Source organism: Xyrauchen texanus, chromosome 40, assembly GCF_025860055.1.
Source record: "Xyrauchen texanus isolate HMW12.3.18 chromosome 40, RBS_HiC_50CHRs, whole genome shotgun sequence".
NCBI lineage: Eukaryota > Metazoa > Chordata > Actinopteri > Cypriniformes > Catostomidae > Xyrauchen > Xyrauchen texanus.
In genome coordinates, this window is record NC_068315.1 from 36,280,883 (window position 1) to 36,306,305 (window position 25,423).

Sequence of the window (25,423 nt, forward strand, 5' to 3'; positions counted from 1 at the left end):
GTATTTTTTATATATGAAGAAACAAACAAACCACAAAAAAACAAAATATTATTTCATTTTAAAACAAAGAAAACAAAAGCAGTGTTCCCATAATTTACTCACCCTCAAGCCATCCTTGGTGTATATGACTTTCTTCTTTCAGCCAAATACAATCTGAGTTTTATAAAAAATATTCTTGCTGTTAGAAATGTTCCAGTGCTCTATGATATGGATATGGTATATCCAGCCGCTGCTCTTGCACCAGCCGGTGGTACTCGCCGTGCTGACTCTGAGATTTAATGGTTTTGTGGACACAGAGAGACCAGCGTTTTGCGTTTTCGCCGCAGATAAACAGCCGCTATGGCAAAGAGCACGCCTTGTTTCTCATTCATCTTTGATATAAAGCATTTTATGTACTGATTCCATTTATATTTAGTCTTTTCCCTCCAAAATGTTTGTTTTTAGCGCCAAGAAAAGCGATTTGCTGTCAAGAGCAATGGAATGACATCCTTGAATGTCATTAATAAACGTCACTAGGCAACCAGTAGTGGGAACGCCCACTAGCGACTTCACTGCCAGCCACTGGCGACCTGCAGCGCCAAAGTTGCTGGCAGTGTGTATGCAGCTGAAGGCCTTTATTAACCCCCTGTAGCCGTATGGATTACTTTTTTGATGGATGGATGGACTTACTTGGGAATTGGAACATCCCTACTTTGGTTTAGTTTTGGAACCCAAACTTGCGTGATCCACATAAGCCCCCAGCTCAATCTACAGCTCCAACCCAAGCAACTTTTAAACTAGCATGACCTTTTATACCCCATCCAACTCCAAAACTTATTTGGGTGAATAATATTTCTATTGCGCACACAGACAGCACTAACATCCTGAAATTCAATGATTTGGTCATTTTGTTTGTGTTGACAAAAAGTTTTATAAAGTAAATATTCAGCTTAAAACTGGTCAAATGGTCATCAATGAGCATTTTTCTGTATTAGGGGTGGGCGAATCGACCAAATTATCATGATATGACAAATTTGATATCACTATAAAGATATACATTAAACAAATTATATAAAAATCTATAATATTGTAATGCCTATAATGACTACAATAATTTTTGAACAGTCAGTGAATGATATACTTTTTAAATGATAATGTAATTCCTCTCATATAATTATCAAACATAGTGTAGTCAATGTAAAAAATAAATAAAATAAATGTAATCAACTTTTGGTGTTAAATCAACCTTACCATAATCGTAAATGTCACATTAAGCCAAATTTAGCCTGATGATGTTGACTAGTATTATAATTCTAAACTTTCCTCTGTAGAGAGTATTGAATATCTGAAGGCAAACAAGGCTGGTTTGTTTCTTAATATCTAACATCATTCGAACTAAATTTTATTGAGGGTAATAATGTGTAGTTTTAAACCCGCATGACACAATTGTCGACGCATGGCACATTATTTTAGCTGTTTCCCTTGTCAGAGGTGGTTAAAATGTTAGGCTGTCTAGCTGTTTGAGATGTTGGACTTCCTCCATAGTAATTTTAATGAAGAAAAAAAAAAATCTCAGTAGAATTTAAATGGGTCATGTAAGTTTTGTGGTTTGTGCAGCATGCCTCAATATCGAGAGAGAACCTGATTGAGTAGTGCGAGTAATCTCTCCTGGAGCACAAACGGGAAGCTTACTGGACTCGTATGCACTTGCATGCTCCAGAGATCGTGAGCGACAATTATCTCACGTGAAGCCGCTCCACCTTCCTCCTCCTCTCGGACAGAATGTGTACCGCATACGTGAATAGAATGGGGTGCACATTTCTTACCACGCTGTGGCGATTTTGCATAACGTTTATAGAGCCGATTATCCAAAATGTTGTGTTATCAATATATATTTCTACCAGTACATCACCCACCCCTAGGCTGTATGGACAAAGCAAAAGGGGCTAAAAGTCTCAAGTTCATCATTTATTGTTTATTTAATCTTGGGCTCATTGAAGTTTATATGTGTACAACTCTGACTGTTTGTCTGTTGTGTTTGCAGTCGATCAAGACCCACACAGAGCAAAGTGAAGAGCAGTAAACTGGAGCTGTTTGGGTTTAATGATGCCGACACTCTGGCTGAGGATGATGACGACTCCACTTCAGGAAGCTCCAACTACAGGATAAAATACTTTGGCTTTGATGACCTGAGTGAGAGCGACAGTGAAGATGAGGAGAGGTTTTCTGAGAGGAGGAAGGCCAAGAGGATGGCTGCTGTGGGCATAGATGGACCATTGGTTTCTATAGAGACGAATGTTGAAAGTCCTCCACCCAGAGAGAGGCAGAGCAGTCACATAACGGCTCACAGTCATAGCCTCATACACGGTCAGTATCTGCGTGTTCAACCTGGGCATCTAGTTGTACTTTTAGGCCTGAAACATTTGTGTACTTGAGTAGGAATGGATCCGGCCTACATACATTTATTCTCTTCATTTGTTTTTGCTGTTTAGGTAAACAATTATTTGTAAACTTTTTTCATCATCGTTCAACTATTAGTCAAATAATTTATCTTTGTTAAATAGTACAGATTATCTGTACTGGTCAACAATGCAGAAAACCCTCAGAGACAGTAGCAACATTCAACAAGGCTGATGTTTGTTTGCTGTATTACATTGTTTCAGATCCTATGAAATTCCCAGAGGTCCATTGTCCCTCCCTGTCTGAGATGGTAAGGAAGCCTCAGGTCAAAGCTCAGGAGAAAGCAAAAGACAGCAGCAGGAAGATCTTCAGCGGACCCAAGAAGGTGAGGCTGACATCAGCACTTTTTATTCTGTCTGTCTGTCTTCATCTTTCAACTGATTTTTTGTGATCTCAGTATGTATTTTTAATATTTTTTTTTTTTTTTTTACTGATGAAAGATAAACAATTGGTGAAAGCCAAAATATTAAATGTCATGACCACAGCAACAACAACAGAACAAAGTGATGTTTAATCAAATTTAGAGTTCCTATAACTCCAGAAGTATTAAAGACATCTTGATATGAAGGCTATGATCTGCTCTCATAGCTCGAGACGAGCAGGTATGATACATATATGAACATTATACTAGGGCTGCACAATTATGGCAAAAATCATAATTGTCGATTATTGCAATTCATATTGTAATCGCGATTATTAATGTCGATTCAAATATTAAAATACCATGACGTCACAAACCGTGTGGTTCTTCGGAGTAGCAGATTTCAATGTGGATATGAGCTGCGCTCCAGTTTCTTTTAAGCATTATATTGTATTTTATATTGTAATAATATTTGTTAAGAAAAGGAAAATAAAAAATATTTAAAATGGATATCTATGGTATAGAATAAATTAAATTATTGCTAATTACTGCTTAATTTATTAGTCCATGTACAGTAAATAATATGGCATATTCAATATTCAAACTTATTAACAGCCGATTTAAATCGACCAAGTTACTGCATTTAATAAGCCCTTTGGTGTGAGACGGGACCATTCATCCCGTTAGATCTTCAATGGTGATCTTGTTCATGTAAGATCATCGTTGGATTATTTTTGGCATCAGTGATTGCACTTAGGAATTAAAAACAGTCATTTGCTTTCGGAGTTTGTGCGATTCGTGAAAATATTAAATCTACCAATACCAGCTGCATGGCAAATGAGTCTTAACAGAACAGAAGTGAGAACAATGACGGTGATTCCTGAAATATGCGATTCATGCCATATTCTTTATGTTGGCTACACTTCCAAAACACACTTTCATACGGTTCAGCTGAATTACTTTATTGCTATTTTGTTCAAATCAAATTCACATTGGCCTACTTATTAACATGACAAAACAAAACTGTTATATGTTATATATTTGTAATAAATTGTACACAGAAATCAAGCAACATGACAAACTCTCCCATTACAATGACTGATGTCACTCATTGCAGGTTTACACACTGTTTAAGACCTACATTACGACGCTGCTCAGTGATGCTCCACACAATGTTCTGCACTCTCACGAATGCTCTCATTAAATACAAAGCTGCCTAATCAGCATAATTAATGTACAATTATTTACACCGCGCATGTGCCTTGATTAGAACGGTAGCGTTTTGGTTTAGTCGAGTTGCTCATTCAAAGCGAGCAGTGCAATATGCAATTAATCCAAAATAATTACTAAGTCCTTTTCGCTCTTGTCTACAGCTTCTTTTCAAGTGTCAGGTGATTTTTCTTCAGTATTCATTTTTGTGTGCCACGCGAACAGAGCTAGAACATAAAGCAAGCATCTGGGCATTCAGACGGGTTAAAACGTGCGCATTCGGATCAGTTGTCTTATAAGGACGGAGGACTAATCTAAGCGTCTCTGATTGGCCATTGCAGTTTCATTGCTCAACGGACATGTTAATGATTGGTTAGAATACTCAACAGCTGCAAAAACACCTTATAAATAGAAACCATTAATGCAACAGGAGCAGATTTCAATTGAATGCTGTAATCGTCAATTTTCACGATTACATAATCGTGGCAGCCGTACTCTTAATCGCGATACATTTTTCGATTAATTGTGCAGCCCTACATTTTACCATAATAATTGTGCCCAGAAGCATCATGAGTACTCGAGGGGCAATGACATATACATAACAGTATATATATTAGCATGTCTGACAAACATCTGTTTGTAATCTGTTACAAAATGTACATAAGATTACATAATCAAAATATATTACATCATGATTCGCCGCCCAACTCAGTGAAAGAATTTGCTCAACACGCGTCTGTCTGTTCTTCCTTCAGGTTACCATAGTAATCTTAGTGCGCACCAGTTTTTTTTAGGGACTGTCTGAACCGTCTATTTTCAAATCAGCATTGGATTAACAAGAGACGCCATAACCATCGTGTTTTTAATATGCATGTTAAGTTGAAGTTCAGTTTTGAAGATGCAGCATTGTGTTCCATTTAGCTGCACTCTGTCTAGCTGTTTGAAACACTCGTCTGCTGTATATGCATTGAGTCCACTGCCGCACGAGCCTGGAGTGTGTATCTGTGTGTGTTCACTCCAGGGAAAGCTGTGATGCTCCTCGTTGTTGCTGTGATGATTCACGAAGCTCCATTCAACTCTTAGAGTGTGAATTTCCACCTTTCAACTGGGGAAAGTGCAGCAGAATGACACCTTATATCAGACTTCTAACTTGGAAACTTGTGCGGAAATCTCCCATTTCGATGAGATGCAGGTGCGTGTTGCGTCACGCAAACATGTCGGCACCCAAAGAGGTTTACAATCAGTGACAAACATTCACTTTTATGAAATAATATCCATTAATAAGTCAAAATTCTTAAATTAAATGATAATTTTTTTTTTGCAGCGACAGGTGTTCAAAACACATTTAATTACTCTCTTTTGATTATCGTAAAGAAAGCATTGCTGTGTTGTATCAGTTTGGTTGCTATGAGACAATTATGACAATCAGTGTACCCCTCAAAATCAATCTCAAAATTAAAAATGGCAGATTTTTGTTTAGTTGTCAGGTAATTTCCTTCCATAGACTTCCATTGTAAGTGCATTACTGTATGCTCATTTTGTGTAGAATTTCTATTAGATAAACATAAAATGATCAATTATTTTTTGTGGTAATCGACAGCATGTCACGGATCATATTTAGGATCCAGATCCACAGAGCTTAAGTTGTATTGAACACAGAAGATTCCTTTGTGTCTTTTCTTTATTTATGGCATAGTTGAGAGGAGTAGAAAGGGATGATATTATTCATGCCAGTGATGAATGTGATGTGTTTGAAACGGGGCAAAGCTCAACATCACGGTGAGTCTTACTGCCACAGCTGAACATGCCAGAGCAAAACCTGCTCACCTCTCTTGATGAACTCACAGACACCGAATGATTCTCCTGCATGAATCATTTATCCTAAGACAGTTCTTTAGCTCAACATTCGTCATTCCTTTTGTTGTGCAACATCATGAGCAGGCTAGTAGAATCAGACAATGTCAAAACATGTCATTTTATTTTTAAGAAAAACAATTAAGACATTCTAAAGAAAATATATGAGAACTTAAACATTTTTTCAAGAATTGCACTAAGGAACATTCATAATTCTTGAATCTGGCCCCTGTTCCTTATTCAGAACGGGTTCAAAATGTAGTTGTTTTTTGAAATACTGGAATTGAATAATTAGTCTGTTAAGAGTTCTTTAACAGCTGCATTCTTGCATCGTTGTGGATGAAACGGTGTTTCCTGCTCTGCCGTTGACTAACCTACCACTACTAATTCTATAGTGCCAAATAATTAAAATACGGATCGTCCAGTATTTAAAAACGAAATGATGAAATGGTTTGTCCCATATTTTAAGCCGCGCCCAGATGGACCTTGGTCAGATGGCAAAAAAGTTCAAGGGGTACCTCAAAAGGAAATTCATTTGAAAAAGCATGTACATGCGCAAGAATTCACGAAAAGTCTTCGGTGTGCTTTCAGGGGTGGGCGATTTACCGGTAGACATGATAAACCGGTATACATTTCGGATAATCGTCTGTATCGTGGTTACGCAAAACCACCATCACATGCCAAAAATTTGCATCTCATTCTATTCACATAACACGCACGTGGAACACACATTCTGAGGAAGGCAGAACGGCTTTATGCAAGACTGAGAGAATTGAGGAAACAAGGTTTTTCAAAGTCTGACAAATTCAATGACATTCTTCTGCCATTCTAAATATGTTTCTCATCAGACACACACAACTGTTTCATGTGATTTTTGGGTGCGCTTTCTCTGAAGCATGAAAGTACATGCAAGTCCGGCAGACCTCCCGACTGTGCTCCAGCGCTGAGGTTTTTTTGACCTTGAAGCACTATGGAGGAAGTCAAACAGTGAAAGAGCATGACATTATAACCAACACTGATGATGAAAACAGCTAAAACAATGTGTCATCTGTCATGCAGATTTTTTTAAACTACACTTCATCACCCTTAATACATTTCAGTTCGAATGATGTTGGATATTAGAAAACAAACCGGTGTTGCTTCCAGATATTCAAATATTGTCTACAGAGATTACTTCAACAATTAATACAATAACTAAGTGTTTTACAATAATAATACTAGTCAACATCCGACTAAATGTGACATTTTCTTTGTGGTAAGGTTGCTTTTTGTATACCACCAATTTTTTGTCAAGCTCCAAATAAAGAGGAAATTAAGCAAGAGGAAGTAGTTTTAATTTATAAAGTATTTAATTCAATGACTGCATTTTTCAAAAATAGGAATTACAATATGATTATTTAGTGTATATAAACCAATTTGTATAGATTTTTATAAAAGCAATTGTGATGTATATAGAATGGTGATCTAAAATTGGGGATTTTTGTCATATCGCCCTAGTGTGTCTGATATGAACATGCAGTGACACAGATGAGAAGCACACACATTTAAATATAGCTGCAGCTAATGATTATATTAATAATCGACTAATCAAACTATTATTAGAATGATTATTTGGAGATTGTTGCAATGATTAATCATTAGCTCTTAACTGATTTTTCAGCTTGTGCCCGACTTAAAAGGTTGTATTAAACGTGCTTACTAACAATAAATAGGACAAAATTATCTTTAAAAATACCTCTAAGTGACATAAACTGAATGACATTTAGAGCTTTTGTTTTCCATTAAAAATGGTCTAAAAATTATTAAAACAAGATACATTTACTTGAGAAGCAGCATATCAGATATTTAGACTTCTTTTAAGAGAATATATCTTAAATATAAGTGTATTTTTATCATATACTTCTGCGAGTGCAGTAAAGACAAAGTATACTTGTATTCAAGATCTCTTCTCTAAAAGCAAGTCTGAATATCTGATATGCTGCTTCTCAGGTGAATGCAACTTTTTTTAAAGGATTGTATTTTAAATGTTAAACATTATATTTAACATTCTCCAAATACAATTTTCAGTAAATTTCCTGAAGAATTTAGATATTTATATTGGAAATTGAACCAAACGACCAATTAAAAGGCAATTTTTTGCTTTGTGTAATGGCTAAGACTACACCCTCACACCTTTTTGTTCACTTGATTTAGATCCATCTTTATCTCACAAAAACAAACTCTCTCTTCTTAATAGAGCTGCGTGTCACAGATTGTATTCACGTTAAGATACACTCGGTGACACTCATATTATGATTCACTATGTCACGAACAATCACATTATAATCTAGCTGCAGCAAGCACGCACATAAATAACTCATATAAGCGGCTCTGACCGCACAGAGAAATGCCAGTTTCTGAGTCTGTGCGTATTTAAACATCCACTTCCTTATTATCTGAACTTTAATAAAGGATGCATTAAAGATATAACCTTTTTACACACTCTGACAGGCAAGTTTTGCTCAAGTGGAACACCGGGCAAGGTTTCTCTTTATTTCACGTCAGGATGACACTGCTTCTAGATTTACTTGTTTTGTATTTCTGTAGTATAATTCCCTCATACATTGAGATCTACATCGCCTGAAGCTGTTTGGAGTGTGTCTGGACTGTGAACTGTGTTTTCTTCCTCTCCTCAATCAAGCGCGAGCTGCAGTGCTGCATTAGTCTTTCAAATGACCTCATGTTGCGTTAAATGTGATCAAACATCTATTCGACAATGAACTTTTTTGTCTCTTTTTTTAATTTTTTATTGCTGAAGTTGTCGATAATGTCGACTAATTTCTGCCCTACATCTGAAGCGAAGTTCATTCAGGTACTCCGCTAAAATTACTGACAATTCTGCTCTAAACGTCATGTTTGCGCTTGGATTACATATGACTAACAGGGAGAAATGGTGCTTCATTATTTGTCGTCATGAAATCAGAGACCCCACGAAATGAGAGCACAAGTGTTAACAGTAGAAGTTGACTGATAGTGGATTTGATAAATACAGATAACCAAGTTGGGCAGTACCTGCCGATAGCAGATTAATCAACCGATAGTTTTTAAAATGAATACTGAATGAAAAACACTCAAAGTAAAATAGTACTGAACTATATTACTAAAATAAGTAGTACTTTTTAAAATGAAATAAACATAAATATAAATATATATATATATATGAACTAATATTTGACAGCTGTCAGCTGATTTTTATATTGACATTGGTTCCTTAGTTTGCAAGAGTGCACAATACATAAACCATTCAGCGCTGTTATATTGTTGCATATAACATTCCTATCCCGGCTGTTAAAGAAGGGCATTTCATTTTCAACTAATGTGCATAAAATAAATACGTTTTAATCGGTTCATATTGTCAAATGTTAAGTCAAAAGTAAAATGAGGGGGGAAAACGCTTCAATAGACAGTTCACATGGCATTACACTTGCACTGATGCCAAAGTACTACCCTATACTCAAGCTTCAGAATAACAGTAAAACACCACATTGTGTTTTATTCAGTACAGTTGTATGTAGAGTAGCAATATTCACAGATTGCAGAGGTATTCGGCTGAACTCGCCGGTGAAGCGGCTCAGACTATGAGCACAGGTCAGGGGCTGTTCAAACAGACAGAACAAAAAAACAGACTGGAACTGAATGCGACGATCTCGAGACACAGATTTCCAAGATGAATATCCTGACAAAGTATTTAAACATCTCATTGCTATAATCGTGACATTTAATCCAAATGGGTAGGAGTTGCGTGTATTTTTGTCACATTGTTCTAACCGTTTGAGGTTAGCTTTAATGTTAGCATCCTGACAGCCTTGTTGGCCACTCTCATACTGTATAACGACAGCGGACACTTCCCAGCTGCTCCAGCACCGGACGCAATGGGGAAAAACTATCGGTGTGGATTTTTGCAGATAACTGATAGTTTCAGATATCTGTTAGCTGTGCCGATTAATCAGTAAAACCAATATATCTCTCTAGTTAAAAGGAGACACATTTGAGATGCATGTTAATACTAGGTCTACAAGGCAATATGTCTCGTCTGACTATTTGTGATTGGATCACGTGAAACGCATTTTACTATGAGGTGTATATTGGGGTCTGTGATGAGCGAAACTCTGTTTGAAACAAACTACTTTTCTAAATGTCCAAAATAATACAAAGACCATAAATAAACATATTTCTTCTGGATAGTATACTAAGGTTGCACACAACAGCAAACATGCATTGTGACCAGTGAAGTCCTATACCCAAACAAATAACTCTTATGAGTCAGTCCTATTTAAACCAATAGTTCACCCAAAAAGGAAAATTCTCTCATCATTTACTCACCCTCATGCCATCCCAGTTGTGTATGGATTTCTTTCTTCAGCAGAACACATTTGAAGACAATTATCACAGCTCAGTAGGTCCTTAAAATGCAAGTGAATAGAGATTTGTCTTTTGAAGCTCCATAAATAACAGACAGTCAGCATAAACATCATCCATACGACTCCAGCAGTGAAATGAATGTCTTCTAAAGCGACACGATCACTTTTGGTGCAAAAAAAATCAAAGATCACTTTTGAGACATCCAGGATATGCACACAAAACTCACCATTGTGAAATACAGATACAAAAACGGATCTAAACTAAAACCAACAAAGCTGCTGTACAGAATTCCTCATACGCACTTGTAAACAGAGCTGCTTTTCCAGCTGTGACGAACATGCGTCAGTTCTCGCGTCTCATGCACCAACGTGATTATATCACACGTACATAACGCTGCTGACCAGAAGTTACTATTTATAGTTTAAAAGTACATAAATGTTGATTTTTTTTATTTTTATTTTTTTGCACCAAAAGCATCATTTCACATGAGAAGACAGCTTGAGTCGTATGGATGATGTTTATGCTGGCTGTCTGTGATTTCTGGAGCTTCCAATGTCTGATCATCATTCACTTGCATTTTAAGGACCTACTGAGCTGAGATAATTGTCTTCAAATGTGTTCTGCTGAAGAAAGTAATATACATCTGGGATATCATGAACGGGAGTAAATAATTTGAGAATTTTCATTTATGGGTGAACTAGCCCTTTTAATGAATAATTTAAAAAGACTCCTGAATCTGTCTCAAACATTTGAATTGACTCACTGACTGAAATACTCAGCTGTTCTTGACTCACTGAACTGAAAAATCGTTACATCATATTTAACTCTGTGTGAACCGAGAGCGGTTTTGGATACATCTTTTTGGAGGAATGTATCTACGAATGGATTACATTCAGTTTTTTCTCTGCATTATAAAAGGAGAAAGTATTAAAAACAACAGATTGTCCATCCCAAACAAAAACACCATCTGTTTAGCCAATGTTGCAGATTATTTTTGTTTGGTATTGTTATGATATAGACAGACACTGAAAGAATTGTTAATGAAATCAAGCAATTGGTATCATTAAGTGGAACTGGAACCAGAATCTGTAAATTCCTTATTCACATCCCTTATCCTTAGTCTGAGTGATTCTTTGATTTTCTCTTGTACATTGTTTCTGCATTGTTCTTGTGCATTTGGCCATGTATTTTCAAACCCATCAGTTGGGTTTGATGTAGCCGATTGCAGCTACTCTTGTTAGAGACAGGCCTGACCGTAGATGAATCAGAATGAGCTTTATTGCCAAGTGTTCTCACGTACACAAGGAATTTTCTTTTGGTGACAGGAGAAACAAGTGCGCACAGAACATTACTGTAAGACACAGAATATAAAACAAGGTAAGAGTATAAATAGACATATTAAATAATAATAGAACATATTACTGCATGACGTATGTACATGTGCAAGTGGTAATGTATGTGGAAGATATGGGTATGTACAGTTATTGAATAAAATATGTGAATTTACATATGTACATGATACATTTATTTACATTATTACACTATTGGGGAGTCCAGGGGCAGTTTAATTGTTCAAGAGGAAAGTGGCCTGATGGTAAAAACTGTTCTTGTGCCTGTATGTCCTGGCGCTCAGTGCTCTGTAGTGCCAGCCAGAGGGCAACAGTCCAAAGAGGGAGTGGGCAGGGTTTGTGGGGTCCATAGTGATTCTACCTGCACGTTTCCTTATGCTGGAGATGTACAGGTCTTGTAGGGTGGCGTGGGGCACCAATAATCTTCTCAGCAATCCTGACTGTCATTTATAGATTCCTTTCTATCTGGTTTGGTGGCTGAACCAAACCAGACAGTTATAGATGTACACAGGACAGACTCAATGATGGCCGAGTAGAACTGTGAGCAGATCCTGTAGCAGAATGATTGTGGAGCGTTTGGAGCAGCAGGGAACTTCAAACTGTTCCAGTGATCTCTTGAAGATGTGGGCCAGTTGGTCAGCACAGATTTCCAGACAGGCAGGTTAAACACCATCTGTGCTTGAACCTTTCCTGGTCTTTTGTTTCCGAAAGGCCTGGCACACATCCTCCTCATAGATCATAAATGCAGATTGAGTAGCGGGAGTAGGGGTGTTCCAGAAGGTGTTGGTGCGTGTGTGAAGTGAATATCAGTGCAGGGGAGGGGTGTGGTTTGGGCTTTTCAAACCTGCAGTAAAACACATTCAGTTCATCAGCCATTAGTTGACTCTACGATGGGGGGGCAGGGGGTCTTGTACTTTGTGATGCTTTTCAGGTCTTTCCACACAGATGTAGGATCATTGGCTGAAAACAGTTTTTTCAGCTTTTTAGAGTAGTTTCTTTTAGACACTCTGATTTCTATAGTCAGTGTGTTCCTGGCCTATTTTTACAATATTTTATCCCCACTTCTGTAAGTATCCTCTTTGGCATGTCTAAGCTGTGTGAATTTTCCTGTAAATCGTGGTTTATTATTATTGAATTGGGCTGTGCTAAAAAATCGATTTGGCAATATATTGCGATATTTTTTTCGCGATGTACTACATTGATTTCCAGCTCAAAAAATTCTTTTTTTAAAAAAAAAAACATGGTGTGAACTACAAGCTCCTCCGTTCCTGTTGATGTCGCAGTATGGCTAGCTGCCCAGAATTGCCGGGTGATATTTTCAGTAGAGTGAAAAGCTGGAAGCAGCATGGCTGACAAAATGATCATCAATAGCACATCATGGAGCCGCGCTATGTTATCCTGACTCGCAAACACATTACTGAGGTAGCTGTGACCAGGATGTATGAAGAGGTGAAGCAAGTAGTAAAAACATCTCTTGGCTCAGCAGAAAGAGTGGCCCTTATGTGCGATGGCTGGACATTGAGAGCCACTGAATCTTATGTTATGATCACAATGCACCACATCAATGAGGACTGGGAACTCATGTTTTGCAGACAAGGGCAATGCATGAGAGCCATACTTGCAGTAACATCGCCGAGCTGTTGAAAGGAGCATTAGAGGAATGGGACATAAAAAGCAAGGACCCCGCTATAGTTACAGACAATGTATCAAACATGACCAGCGCATCTAGTTGGTTTGCTACATTTTAAATGTTTCACACATAGCTTGAATTTGGCTACACAGCGCGCACTGCAGCTAAAACCAGTAGACCGATTGCTGGGAAGTGTGAGAAGAATAACCTGCTGTGTGCTGCGTGAAAATAAAAAAGCTGCTAAATCTGCCTCAACACAAATTAATCATTGACATCATTACCAGATGGAATAGTGCTCATGACATGCTGCACCGCTTCTTAAAACAGCAGCCAGCCATCCATGCTGCCCCCCTCTCAGCTGAGGTGAAGACAGAGGAGATCTGCACCCTCAGTGAGTCAGACATAACAGCTGCTGAAGTAGTCACTGCTATGAAGCCCATGAAGGTAGCTACACTTGTCATGTCAGAGGAGACCACTCCAACGCTATCAGTTGTATATAATTTAACATTGTGATGTATTAAGACTACCCAGATCGTACACAGTAACTTGTATTTCAGCTCTGTTTTTAAATTTTCAGTGAACTTTGCAATATTGCAAAATGTATTGTATCGTGATCCATGTATCTTGATATGTATCGTATCGTGAATTCCCTGCCAATACCCACCGCTATTATTGAATGATAAAAGTGTCCTAGTAGGGATGCACATATCCTCGCAGAAGTTTATATATGATGTCACATTATCTGTGAACTCGTCCAGGTATGTGGAGGCAGCCTCAAAAACACTCCAATCATTGCAGTCAAAGTAGGCTTGTAGTTCTATCTCTTTACAATCATTACTCCAGGCTTAGCTGATTTTAGTTCTGCTTGTAGGTCAGGAGAAGATGAACCAGACATTGATCAGAGAGTCCTAAAGCTGCACGTGGGACAGGGCATACTTGCATACTTTACAGTGGTGTAGCAGTTGTCCCAGTATATTTCTGTCTCTGGTGATGTGTTGTTTGTATTTTGGCAGTTCAAGGGTGTGGTTGGCGTTTTTTTGTTTTTTAAAATCTCCCAGAATAATAATAAAACCGGGTGTTGTTGCTCCGTGTCTGTGACCTGCTGTTGCAACCCTGCATTCACGTACGCTTGTGGCAGGATGTAAAAACTCACCAGAATGAACAAGGAAAACTTCTGTTGTGAGTAGAATGGCTTACAGTTGATTAAAAGCGCTTCTAAATTAGGACAGCACATCTTCTTCAACACTGTTACATCTGTACACCCACTTTCGTTGATGTAAAATCATGTTCCACTGCCTCTCGTTTTCCTTGATGATTCCGTAACTCGATCCGCTCTGAACAGCTGGAAGCCTGCAAAAATAACTCTCTGTCCGGGATGGCTTCATTCAGCCATGTTTCTGTGAAGTTAGAAAAGTCCTTATTTGTTTGAGTGAGTAGAAGCCGTTAGTCCTTTTTTTTGCGAGGTAACAGACATTTGCCAGATGAAGACTCTGCAGCGGATGCCTAAATCCGCGTTGACAAAGTTTCACAAACGCGCCGGCTCACTTCCCTCACGTGCATATTTTGGATCACTTGTAGAGCACTGCTACGCCTTCAACTAAGATGTCTAATAAAATGTCAAAATAATCAAACACAGACAAAAAAAAATTCAAATATGCTCTACCGAATATTCAGCAGTTCATCCCTGTTGAAATTGATCAGGAAAGAGTGACAAACGAACATGACACAAACAAAAGTAACAAATGCTAGAGAGCTCCGCAATGAAGCAGCTATCTGTGGCTCCATCTTGAAACCATCTTTGACTGGAAGCTCCAGACTTCTGCTATTGTTTTAATCTTTGACTGCAAAGCCTTTTTTCCTCTTTTTCAAAATAAATATTTGTTTATGATATTTAAAGCTAATTTAATCTGAGCGCATGGCTATTGAAGCACAGGTGGTGGAGGGTCACATTTGGTTTTTAATCCTTCCACTTCCACATCATCCGTTCATAGCCGTGCCAAATAACTGACAGATTGTAAACAGAAGCTGAAGTCAAAACTGTCTCATTATTCCAGCGTGGGCTGAGCGTATCTGAAAATGACTCGGTAGTTCACTGTTTGTCCAATCATTTGACGGCCTCATCAGATAACCTCTTGCCTTAGGACAGATTACTTGTTTGTATTTTCACTGCTTTTGTTCAAGGATTTGTTTGATTGAAGTAAAAAGACTGTTCAGGGTCCAAAATTAACATTATGCCTAATGTGAGTAAAATGTAAGAAGAAAAATAAAAGCCATCTGGCCCATAACTACAGAAATTGCAACCTAGTGCTTGCTTTAATCTGGAATTTAAGAACTACAGTCTGAACCTTGCTGACATGAGCAAATTAAATCAAAAGGTTAAAATGACTAAGGAAAGGAAAGGTCAATGACTGTTGCCTTTTAACACGTTTTACCACAGTGGAAAATGTAAATTGAAATCTAAAGTTTAGCTAGGAAGAATTTGTGCTGACATTTGTAGTGTTTTCTTAGGCCCAAGATATAATCTACATAAGTGTGCAAAAGCAGATGCAAGTGCTTGGCCAACACATTGCAGGCGAGCAGCCCAGTTGTGCGTAGGGCTGCTAGAATCACCGTGACAACTGGAGTGACACCACGGTGTTGCACTGCCACCGGCGGTGATGTGCACGTAAGGCATCAAATAAGACCTTGCGAAAACCTGAAATAAAATAATAGCAAATGAGTATAGTGAAGTATAGATCCTTTGTTACTGTGTTGTTGATTCTAAATGCTAGAGACATATACATTTTCAGTTTTTTAGAGATGAAAAGATTTTGCACAACAGTGCATTATGGCACTGGCCTTTTCACAACATGAGTTATGCATAGCACACAACTTGTTCAAGTTCAGCTCTGCATTCTTTCATTTTCTGTGCAGAAATGCACAACTTGGTACAAGCTCAGTTGTGCAATCACTTTATTGTTTGTGTAAGTGGTCATTTTTGATTTGTTGTTGATATATAGTATCTGATAAATGTCATGTAAATAGGATGTGTTTGAAAAAAGGTGATTAACCCACTAAGCATTTAAATGTACTTACAACTGACTTTTAAAGACATGTAAGTGTAAGTTGAAAAAATAAATTAATTAATCAAACCAAGAAGGGGGCATCTTCATAAGTATATATGACACTCAATATAATGCACAACATTATTTTTTGTTTTTTATTATTTTATTTTCATATTTCACTTTTGATCATTTTAATCATGGCTTGTATATTCCACATTCTATAAATGTATATGATGTCGTGAAATTGCATTTTAATAATAAGTTGTTGTCACTGTTTTAAAGTTCATACAAATTTTTTACAAAATATTCACAAGTTGTAACATAATAATAAAAAGAGAATTACACAACACTAATAATTAAATAAAAAATAATAATTTATAGTGCTACTATATAAAAACTACTATGCAAAAAAAGAAAGATAAAGTAAACCCCTGCATAGATGAGGCATGAGCCTGTTTGTTAAATGCTTTAATATTTACAGTGAAGTACTGAAGTTTGCATGTATTTACACATAAACATTACATCTCGTCACATGTTTGTTTATATGCACTCGTGCGATTTACATTATGTATAACAAGCACTAAATGGGTACTGCCTCTAAGAGAATGGCTGCTTGAGCAAGTGTTTACGGTTGAGTGAGCGCAGCGCACTGTATAGAAGGATTAACGCATAGAGAAGTTGCATTGTTGTTTTTCCTTCTAACCATGCATTGCACAGATGAATTAATGTTTATTTTATACTATTTGATTACCAACTGACTGTAAATAACAAATGATTTTAAGAGACATGAAATGAAAATGGGGTGCCTGGGTCACGTCTTTGAATTCAAAATACACAAAACAAAGTAAAAGGAAACTTTTACTTGTATAATGTGTATTGTCTAGCTTGTAGAAATATTTATTGTACAAGTTCTCAAAATCAAATCTACAAGCTCTTAAGTTTTGCAATATTTTTACCTTGTAACACAGGGTGTTTTCTCAAACTTTTGCCCACTGTGACCCACTTTTTTTGAATGCCAGTCATCCATGACCCAGCAAGGGGGGTGTAAATTAATTTGTACTTAATTAATCTATTATGTCTATCTATATCTAGTTATGTTTATATGCTTATAATATAGTAGCCTAATATCTATACCCCAATATTTGTAGCCCAAATAATTTCATAAATACACATTTTAAAAACACTATGAAGAATATATATATTATTTTTACAGTCAACTTTTCTTTTTTTTATTAAGAATTATTAATTTTATAATGTAATCTAATCGTACAAGCCTCTATAAAAGCCTAAATTAGGGATGTAACATTAAATTTTTTCATGGTTTGGTTTTAATTTCTCAAGAGCCACTTTCTCCCACATTCATTGCAATAAAGAAAAGTGATATGATCAGTTCTGTTGTCACTGTCAAAGACACTGTCAACTTAAAACTCCACGAGTGTTCAACATCACACTCACCTGAGACACTAAGAGTGATATATCCACTATGAATTCCAAAACCGCTCCAGTGAGAATTTAAAGATTTGTTCATCCTCTATAGTGTTTTGCATTTGCTAACGCCATTTTTGCAGAATAAACTGTTATTTTTTTCCTGTTATGAATTTTCATGACAAGCTAATATCTCTGTAAAGCTATTCAAATGATTTTGACAGATTCACGCTGATGAGTGACTCAGGTGAAAGTGAAAGCACGCATTCTTCATTGACAGACTGTTTCTATGAACACGTGCGCTGATGGACACCGCTCTCATTAAACATCAGCTGTGCTCATATATTCTTTATTGTTTATTTCATTCGTTACATCCTTTTGCCGTTTATTTCCCTCTCTAACAGCCATTCAGTGAGCTACCATAAACCCTCTTATAAAGGAACACCTCATGCACATTTTATAGGCTATTGATAAATATGTTTTTAATGACGAATGTGGCCCACGTGTTGAGTAGCGCTGCTAGCGCATGCTACGCTACATTAAGAGACCTTGTACAAAATGAGCGATTTTTAGCATTTATGGATTATTGTGATTGGGCCGCTAATAATTAACATCAGAGAAATGCAGCCACTGACTTGCGGTTGTTTACGCAAACCTGGAGATATCGACACGATTTAACAATAGAGGTCACTGTTGCCCCAAACATTGCAAATGTACAGTTCTATCCTTCTAATAGGTCATTTTTTACTCATGACAGAAAGGATCTCGCGACCCAGCAGACAATGATCCACGACCCACTTTTGGGTCACAATCCAGTGGTTAAGAAAACCTGTTCGAGCAGATGTCCAACAGGCGTGTCATGTTCTTTAGCCATGGTTTATAACTTGGAATGCTGTGATATCATTCCGTGGAAAGGTTTAATCTAAATCAGAGTTGACATCTTTAAATGCAGTGTAAAAATAAATATGACAATCACAGCTCAACTAAAGCGATGGTGACTGATCCAGACCCACTGCATCCAAATAAGTTCATTTTCCTTATGGGTACGCACTCAAGAGGCACAACACACTGTAAAAGACGAGACTGAATCCAGGTTCTTAATTGCCAGCCTCTTGTTCAATAAAAGGAACGCGGCAGTCAAGTTCTTCTTCGCCACTACACAACTCAATCACTGGCAAGTAAAATCGGAATATTTACTAGCCAGTGACTTATAACTGACATATTTTAGTTGCATAGAGCGAAGTTTTGTTGCATATGCGACTGATTTATTCTGATATGCATCTTTGTTAACGTAATCAAAAAACACTTCTTTTTTTGTCAGTACTTTTCTTTATCAGATTAATACTGAACGTGTATTTAGTGTGTGTAACCCCAGTGAGATCCTCTCAAAAACCAGACAATAATGAAAATAATTTTTCATTTAATTAAAAACATCTGCCAATTGAAGAGCTTTCAGCCAAGGTAGTGCTGAACCACCATTTCATTAATGTCCATCTGTTTACTGATATTTAGTTGAGCTGAATATTCAAGTTTAGTTATATAAACAGATTTTAAGATGTAAGATAGGCTGTTGACCTGTTTCATGTGATGTCACTGTTTGACAGCGGTGCCATGTTTGTGATCAATATTCCATAAACATTCATTGCGCTGCACTGTGAGATGTGACAAAACCTTCTTCAGGAGTTAAAAGAAGCTTTTACATTCATACAGACGGGTTTTTTTAATAATGTGATTTAATCAGAACAGAAAACAGCACAAAAACATTTGTAACTTCTGAATGAGAGATGTTTACGGTGATGTGCTGGTGGACGTGTGTATACTCGCCCGGTCACATATCAGACTCGCTGGCATCAGTGGACAGTGTTTGGGAGTAACAGAATACATGTAACAGGATTACGTATTTAAAATACAAAATATAAGTAACTGTATTCCACTACAGTTACAATTTAAATCATTGGTAATTAGAATAGTTACATTCAAAAAGTATTTTGATTACTGAATAGATTACTTTGCATTTTATGATCATTTGTTTCATTTAATATTTAGTACTTTCAGATGGAAACATTTATACATATAAATGATGTGATCTAAAGTGCATTTGAACAGCGGTGAAACACTTTCTTATGATGCGTTACATTCATACGAGCAGACAGAAATAGAATTGACTGCATAAGATATTTATGTTTTTCAGAGAATGTATTTTTAACATGTGTATTTTGTCTTACTGTACTGACAGAGTTTATATAGTCAAAACAAGTGAACAAAAAATCTACCAGTGCTGAAGAAGTAATCCAAAGTATTTATAATAAGTTACTGACCTTGAGCAATCTAATGGAATATGTTACAAATTACATTTTACAGCATGTATTCTGTAATCTGTAGTGGAATATGTTTCAAAAGTAACCCACCCTACCCTGCCTGTGGATTATTCATGGATAAAATATCTTTAAATGTCCACAAAAGATTAATTTGTAATTATGACAGACATTTTTAAAACCAATGCAAAAAATATTTTGTTTTCTAGTAGTATTTTGGGTATTTTATAATATTTTACAAATGACTTAATTTCTATTCCATGTTCAATGAAACACTTTTTAAAGTTTGATCCACACAGTCATTCTCGTGCACCTCCTGGTCTCACCCCCTGTGAAGTCTTTCAAGCCTTAAAGGAAAGGGAAGGCTTGGGGGGAAAAAAATGAAATGGCTGGATACATGTCTGAGCTGTTCACGGAGTGGGAGATCTGCATTGAGTCTCTTTCTTGGCAGCGTCATTCCTAGACTTTACAGGGGGATTCCAACTCGCTGAAAAAACTCTTTTGATTTCCCTCTGCAAGACCTTCTGGAAGCGTCTAACCCAGTGTGAGGAGCTCTGTATGGGGTGGAGCTAGACTTTCGCTCCCCACTGACTTGAAGAACACTTCTTAATTACAGATGATTAAAAGCAGTCTCCAGCAGAGTTATGTTCAGGGTCAGACTCTTCTCTTTTCATTATTATTAATAACACCGCCTCACTGTTGCCCAGTGGACTGTGCATACGCCTCCTATGGTTGCGAAGTTCACTTTTATCACCCCCTCCTCTCTTGGCTGTTTGTGCACCGTCAGTGCCTGCTGTTTGACTGAATTTGGCATCCTTTGCTAGTTGTTCTTCTACAGAGTGTTCCTGCGGTCTGCTTTCACTGCGCTCCTGCTGAGAAAAATGACTTGCGCTTCAATCCACACTCCGCCAACACAAACAAGCCGAGAAATGTAGCACCACTTAATGACTTTTAATTACAGACTTGATTACAGTTGGAGAGGGAGTATAGCCATCTTTGTACAAGGTGTAGCAGAAGGCTTTGTATTTTGAATAAAATTTCGAGGCAATTATCTGTGCGACTAGAGTGTTTTTGAATGTCATTTATTCTCAGGTTTTCACACTTTTTTGATTACTTGTTTCAAACAAGAGTTCGATTCCATCCCCTCCTCCAGCTCCCACTGGTCTCATTTCAGGTGTTTGCTTTGGCAAGCATTACTGCTGCTTTCGTAGTGTATTTTATCTCTACTGTAAATTAGGGCTTTGTTCAAGTCCCTAATCCTGAGTATTAAACTTCAGTGCATAACTCGTCCCGAACTGTTTGTGTTAGAGACATAAATGATAACTCCAATCATAGAGCATGTTGAGGAGAGCTGTGCCATTACTTTTTCCAAGCAATCAGACGTATGGCTTTTACCAGACTCATTTGGATCTCCCATGGATATTATATGGAGGGGTTCAAATCACATCTAGAGACATGGGGGTGGGCTTTTTTACTCATTTGGGCCAGCAAGCAACTGCACAGAACACCCTAGAATCTGCGTAGTAATGCCTTAACATGTACCCAGAATCCTTTAGCAATGGCAACAAAATTGAAATGTAGTTTCACAGTATTATTCAGCTTTGACTTGTTCTACATTTCCATCTATCCATTTGGTATTGTAATGAAGCACTGAGGAAGGTCACTTATGACCAAAATGTTTGCCATTCTGCAGCAAACCTCTCATTTGTTGGTGTATGTCCCCTTTATTCACAGTAATATAGTGTGCAGTCATCTTATATATATACAATCTACATTTCCATCATCGGCATGAACAACTCTCTGAATATTAGTGAAAGCTTTAATTCTTTACCACTTTAGATAACCTAACTAAAAAAGTAAAAAGAGTTGACTAGAGATAAGATGACATGGTTATCTCACGATTTGATATGTTAACACTTAAATGACATACTTTATTATGACATGCATTTTGCACACACATTTTTCAAAAAATAAAAAATGTCTATCATTTCTCATTAAAATAAAGTTCTTTAATACACAATATAAATGCTGAAACATTAAATAATAAGAGTTTCTCATATACTTGATAAGAAAAGATCACATAAGTAAGCCGTCAAAAATAGTGGGCTACATTCAGGCAGAACAAGCAACCGAACCGAAATAATCTATACTGAAAAAAGCATGAGAAAGTGAATTCTTTAATATTTTGATCATTTATTTGTCATTATTATAATAAAAATGTAACTTTTTAAAATATAAAAATTCTGCATTCCATCAATTCATATTATTTCTTGAAATTGTATATACAATCATGACATGAGCTGTTAATGTTTTGAAATGTGTACAATTTGCAACTAATGATTAATGGTACTGTCACTTTAGGAGTTTAACGTGCATCTCACAGACTCGCACTGGTGTTACGGTTCATTTATTAATGAGAGAAGTCTAGTTTATCACATCCGTGCTATTTGTGATCAAAATGAATATTTATTTGTACTCTTTTATATGACTGTAAAGAACAGAACGGATATTAAAAGACACATTATTCAATAAAAGTGGAGTGCGTGATCTCAACTTTAATGGACACATATTACATCGAAGAAATGGTCCGTTTTAAGCACTTTAACAAAACAAAGTGATTTTCCAGGTATTCCAGTACTTACATTTCTAAAAGCTAAATCCAGGCACTTGAGGCATACGTCAAGGACCTTGTGTGACCCCCGTCAACAGTGTAGAAAAAAGCAAAAGAGAGATTATGATGTTTAACTGGTCATTTCATTTATGATCACTTGACCAGAAAACAATGTTGCAAATTTCGAAATATCAAGTGTTGCCTCAATATGGTTCATAATTTTTTTGATTTGTGATATATTGAAATTCAATATATTGTCCCATCTCTAGATTTGTCACATAGGAAGACAATTGCATCTATCTGAAATGAATGAGTTGTACTGTAGTCGAAATATGTACTACTCAAGATCCCTGTTTTTAAACTCTCTTTGATGCGGTTGTATGGTGTGCATTTTCGTTCAGAAAACAGCTGCCACTCCAAAAAAAAAAAAAAAAAACTGGGCCGAAGGACTTAAGGATGAAAGTGTATTCTAACTCATACATTTAAGAAAAACTCTTGATCAGCTTGTCACTCCTAATTTTAGGACTCTAAGGATTTTCAAATGTCCCTTTAATTGTGTTAAGTTAAGCAGCTTATAAGGTAGCATATAAGTTACTGAAACTAGTCCTCACTAAATGCTGTAGTGTGAAACATCATTGTGACAAGGAGGAGGGCGTGGCCGTCAGCTGATCAGCGGGAGAGCGAGATCAGGGGCGGATGGGGGTACCGGTTGGAGGGAGAGACGTATATGGACACGTTGCACGTCGGTTTATGTTGGTTTTAAGTTTACCATTAAACTTTGTTTAATGTTCAGCCGGTTTCCGCCACCTCCTTGCCCGTCCTTTGTGTTACAATCATCAATGTAACTGTTTGTTTTTGCAGTCCCCTACTAAAGCTGTGTATAATGCCAGACACTGGAACCAGCCAGAGACAGAAGAACTGCTGCCCTCGCTTCCATCACGATCTCAAGCTACTCCGGTGAGTACTACAACACCTACACCTTTATTAACCCACTCATACACCGCACAGGATGCTCCACAGAACACCACTACAGAGACATCCTTATACACCCAAGTATTTGTTTTATTTTGTTTTTCAATACGGTGAGATTTTTTTCACCTTTTGCACGTTAATGAAAAGCCTCAAACTACAAAATTTTAGCTAAGTATCATGTGTCGGCTGCAATTACCAAAACCAGCACTAAAGCAAAGAAAGCTGTTTTGCCCACTATCATTAAACACTGAAGTAACTCAAGGAAGTAAACCTGAACCGGCAATGAGGATGTGTTTTTAATTTGCATCAAAAACAAAACTCCTACAGTTCTCTAAATGCGTAAATGACATTGCTGCATCTCTGCCTGTGCAACCCCTTTAAAACTTCTACTCTTTTGACAGTTGTAAATGATATTGCAGGATCTTTGCCTTGTATCACTTTACGGATCTTACATGACTTCACCAAATATTAATACTACTGCCGTGACTTATTCATTTACTCTATACTTGCATTTATCTTTGTATCGGAGTGCCTTTATGTACCAATAGCATGGTGGTTTTTCCACAAAAATGAATCATTTATTGTAATCTCATATTAATCATTATTGTCCTATCATACAAGAGTTTTAACATAATAGCAAATCATAAGTCAGACATTATATGGGTTTAGTTTGTTATTAGTTTTTTATTGCTTGCATTATTCAATCTTGAAGCATTTGTTGTCACATTTAATTCACATCTGTACATTTAAAACATGCAGAATTTTGAGCAAATATAAATTACAGAAGTAGATGTACATGACAACAACTTGTTATCAGTATCGTTCCAATCTGCAATTTGTTTTAAACTGTTAATGGGTCATCGACAAATAAGGTTGTCAGAGGCGATGAGAAATCTTTGAAAAATCTAGTTCAAAACAAGTTTGTAGAAATGTATTATTTGAGCCCATGTTGTTTTCACACATTTTTGAAAAACGTTTATTGCATTTTCTTGAAAATTGTTTTCATGTGAACATCACGACTTATGGAAAAATCTCATGTGGAAAATATTACAATTTGGGTTTTCAATCAAATGAAAAATTGTAATCAAATTAATATATCATGATTTAATTCATAAAAACAATAATCATTGGATATCAATATACTGAGAGCTAAAGATCATTAAGCATATAACAATTTTAAATAATTATAAATAATATGTAATTAATATTATAATAAGTCATTCAAATACTTTACATCAAATAAATGTATTGTGGCAGCAGACAAGTAAAGCATTTAGACAATCTAGAAAGAATGGTTTGTTTTATTTCCATATCTTTAAACATAACAGTATAATTGGCCTAATTCTGTCTGCGTTATTTTTAATAGTTTGTCTATTTACTGATGTGTCAGGCGGACACTTTTGAAGCATCTCACTAGTTTTTGCCGTCTAGTCATAAGCTTTATTTTTAACACGCGTTGTCAAGTTAAACGTAGTTTGAAATTTTGAAAAACTCGTGTTCATTCTATCTGTCTTGGATCATGTCACCTGTGAAAGGCTGTGCTGCTCTTTTTGGTTTGACGAGACGTGTTACCTGTACAACTGGTGTCGTGCTGACTGCCCCCTACTGCAACAGATTCACAAACACATCACTGTGTTAATCAAGCTTGAATTTCTCTGATTCAAGCTTGATTACTTAATTGCACCAAATGAATGTGTTAAATGCATTTATTAGCTCACACATGCATAGCACAGGACTCTTCACTGTGTGTTCTCCACTCCAACTCCTACATGCAATTCACAGTCCAATTCAGAGGTCACTGTAATTCCAACAC

The 25,423-nt window shown here is 36.8% G+C and overlaps 1 protein-coding gene across 1 annotated transcript in view; it reads left to right on the forward strand.

Annotated features, from left to right (window-relative positions):
* The window catches only part of LOC127633541 (wings apart-like protein homolog), a 93,456-nt gene that overhangs the window by 33,844 nt on the left and 34,189 nt on the right, over positions 1-25,423 (forward strand). The window contains exons 4-6 of the mRNA XM_052112714.1: positions 2,024-2,346; positions 2,643-2,764; positions 23,500-23,595. Coding sequence (XP_051968674.1) covers positions 2,024-2,346; positions 2,643-2,764; positions 23,500-23,595 — 541 coding nt within the window. The remainder of the gene's footprint in view (positions 1-2,023; positions 2,347-2,642; positions 2,765-23,499; positions 23,596-25,423) is intronic.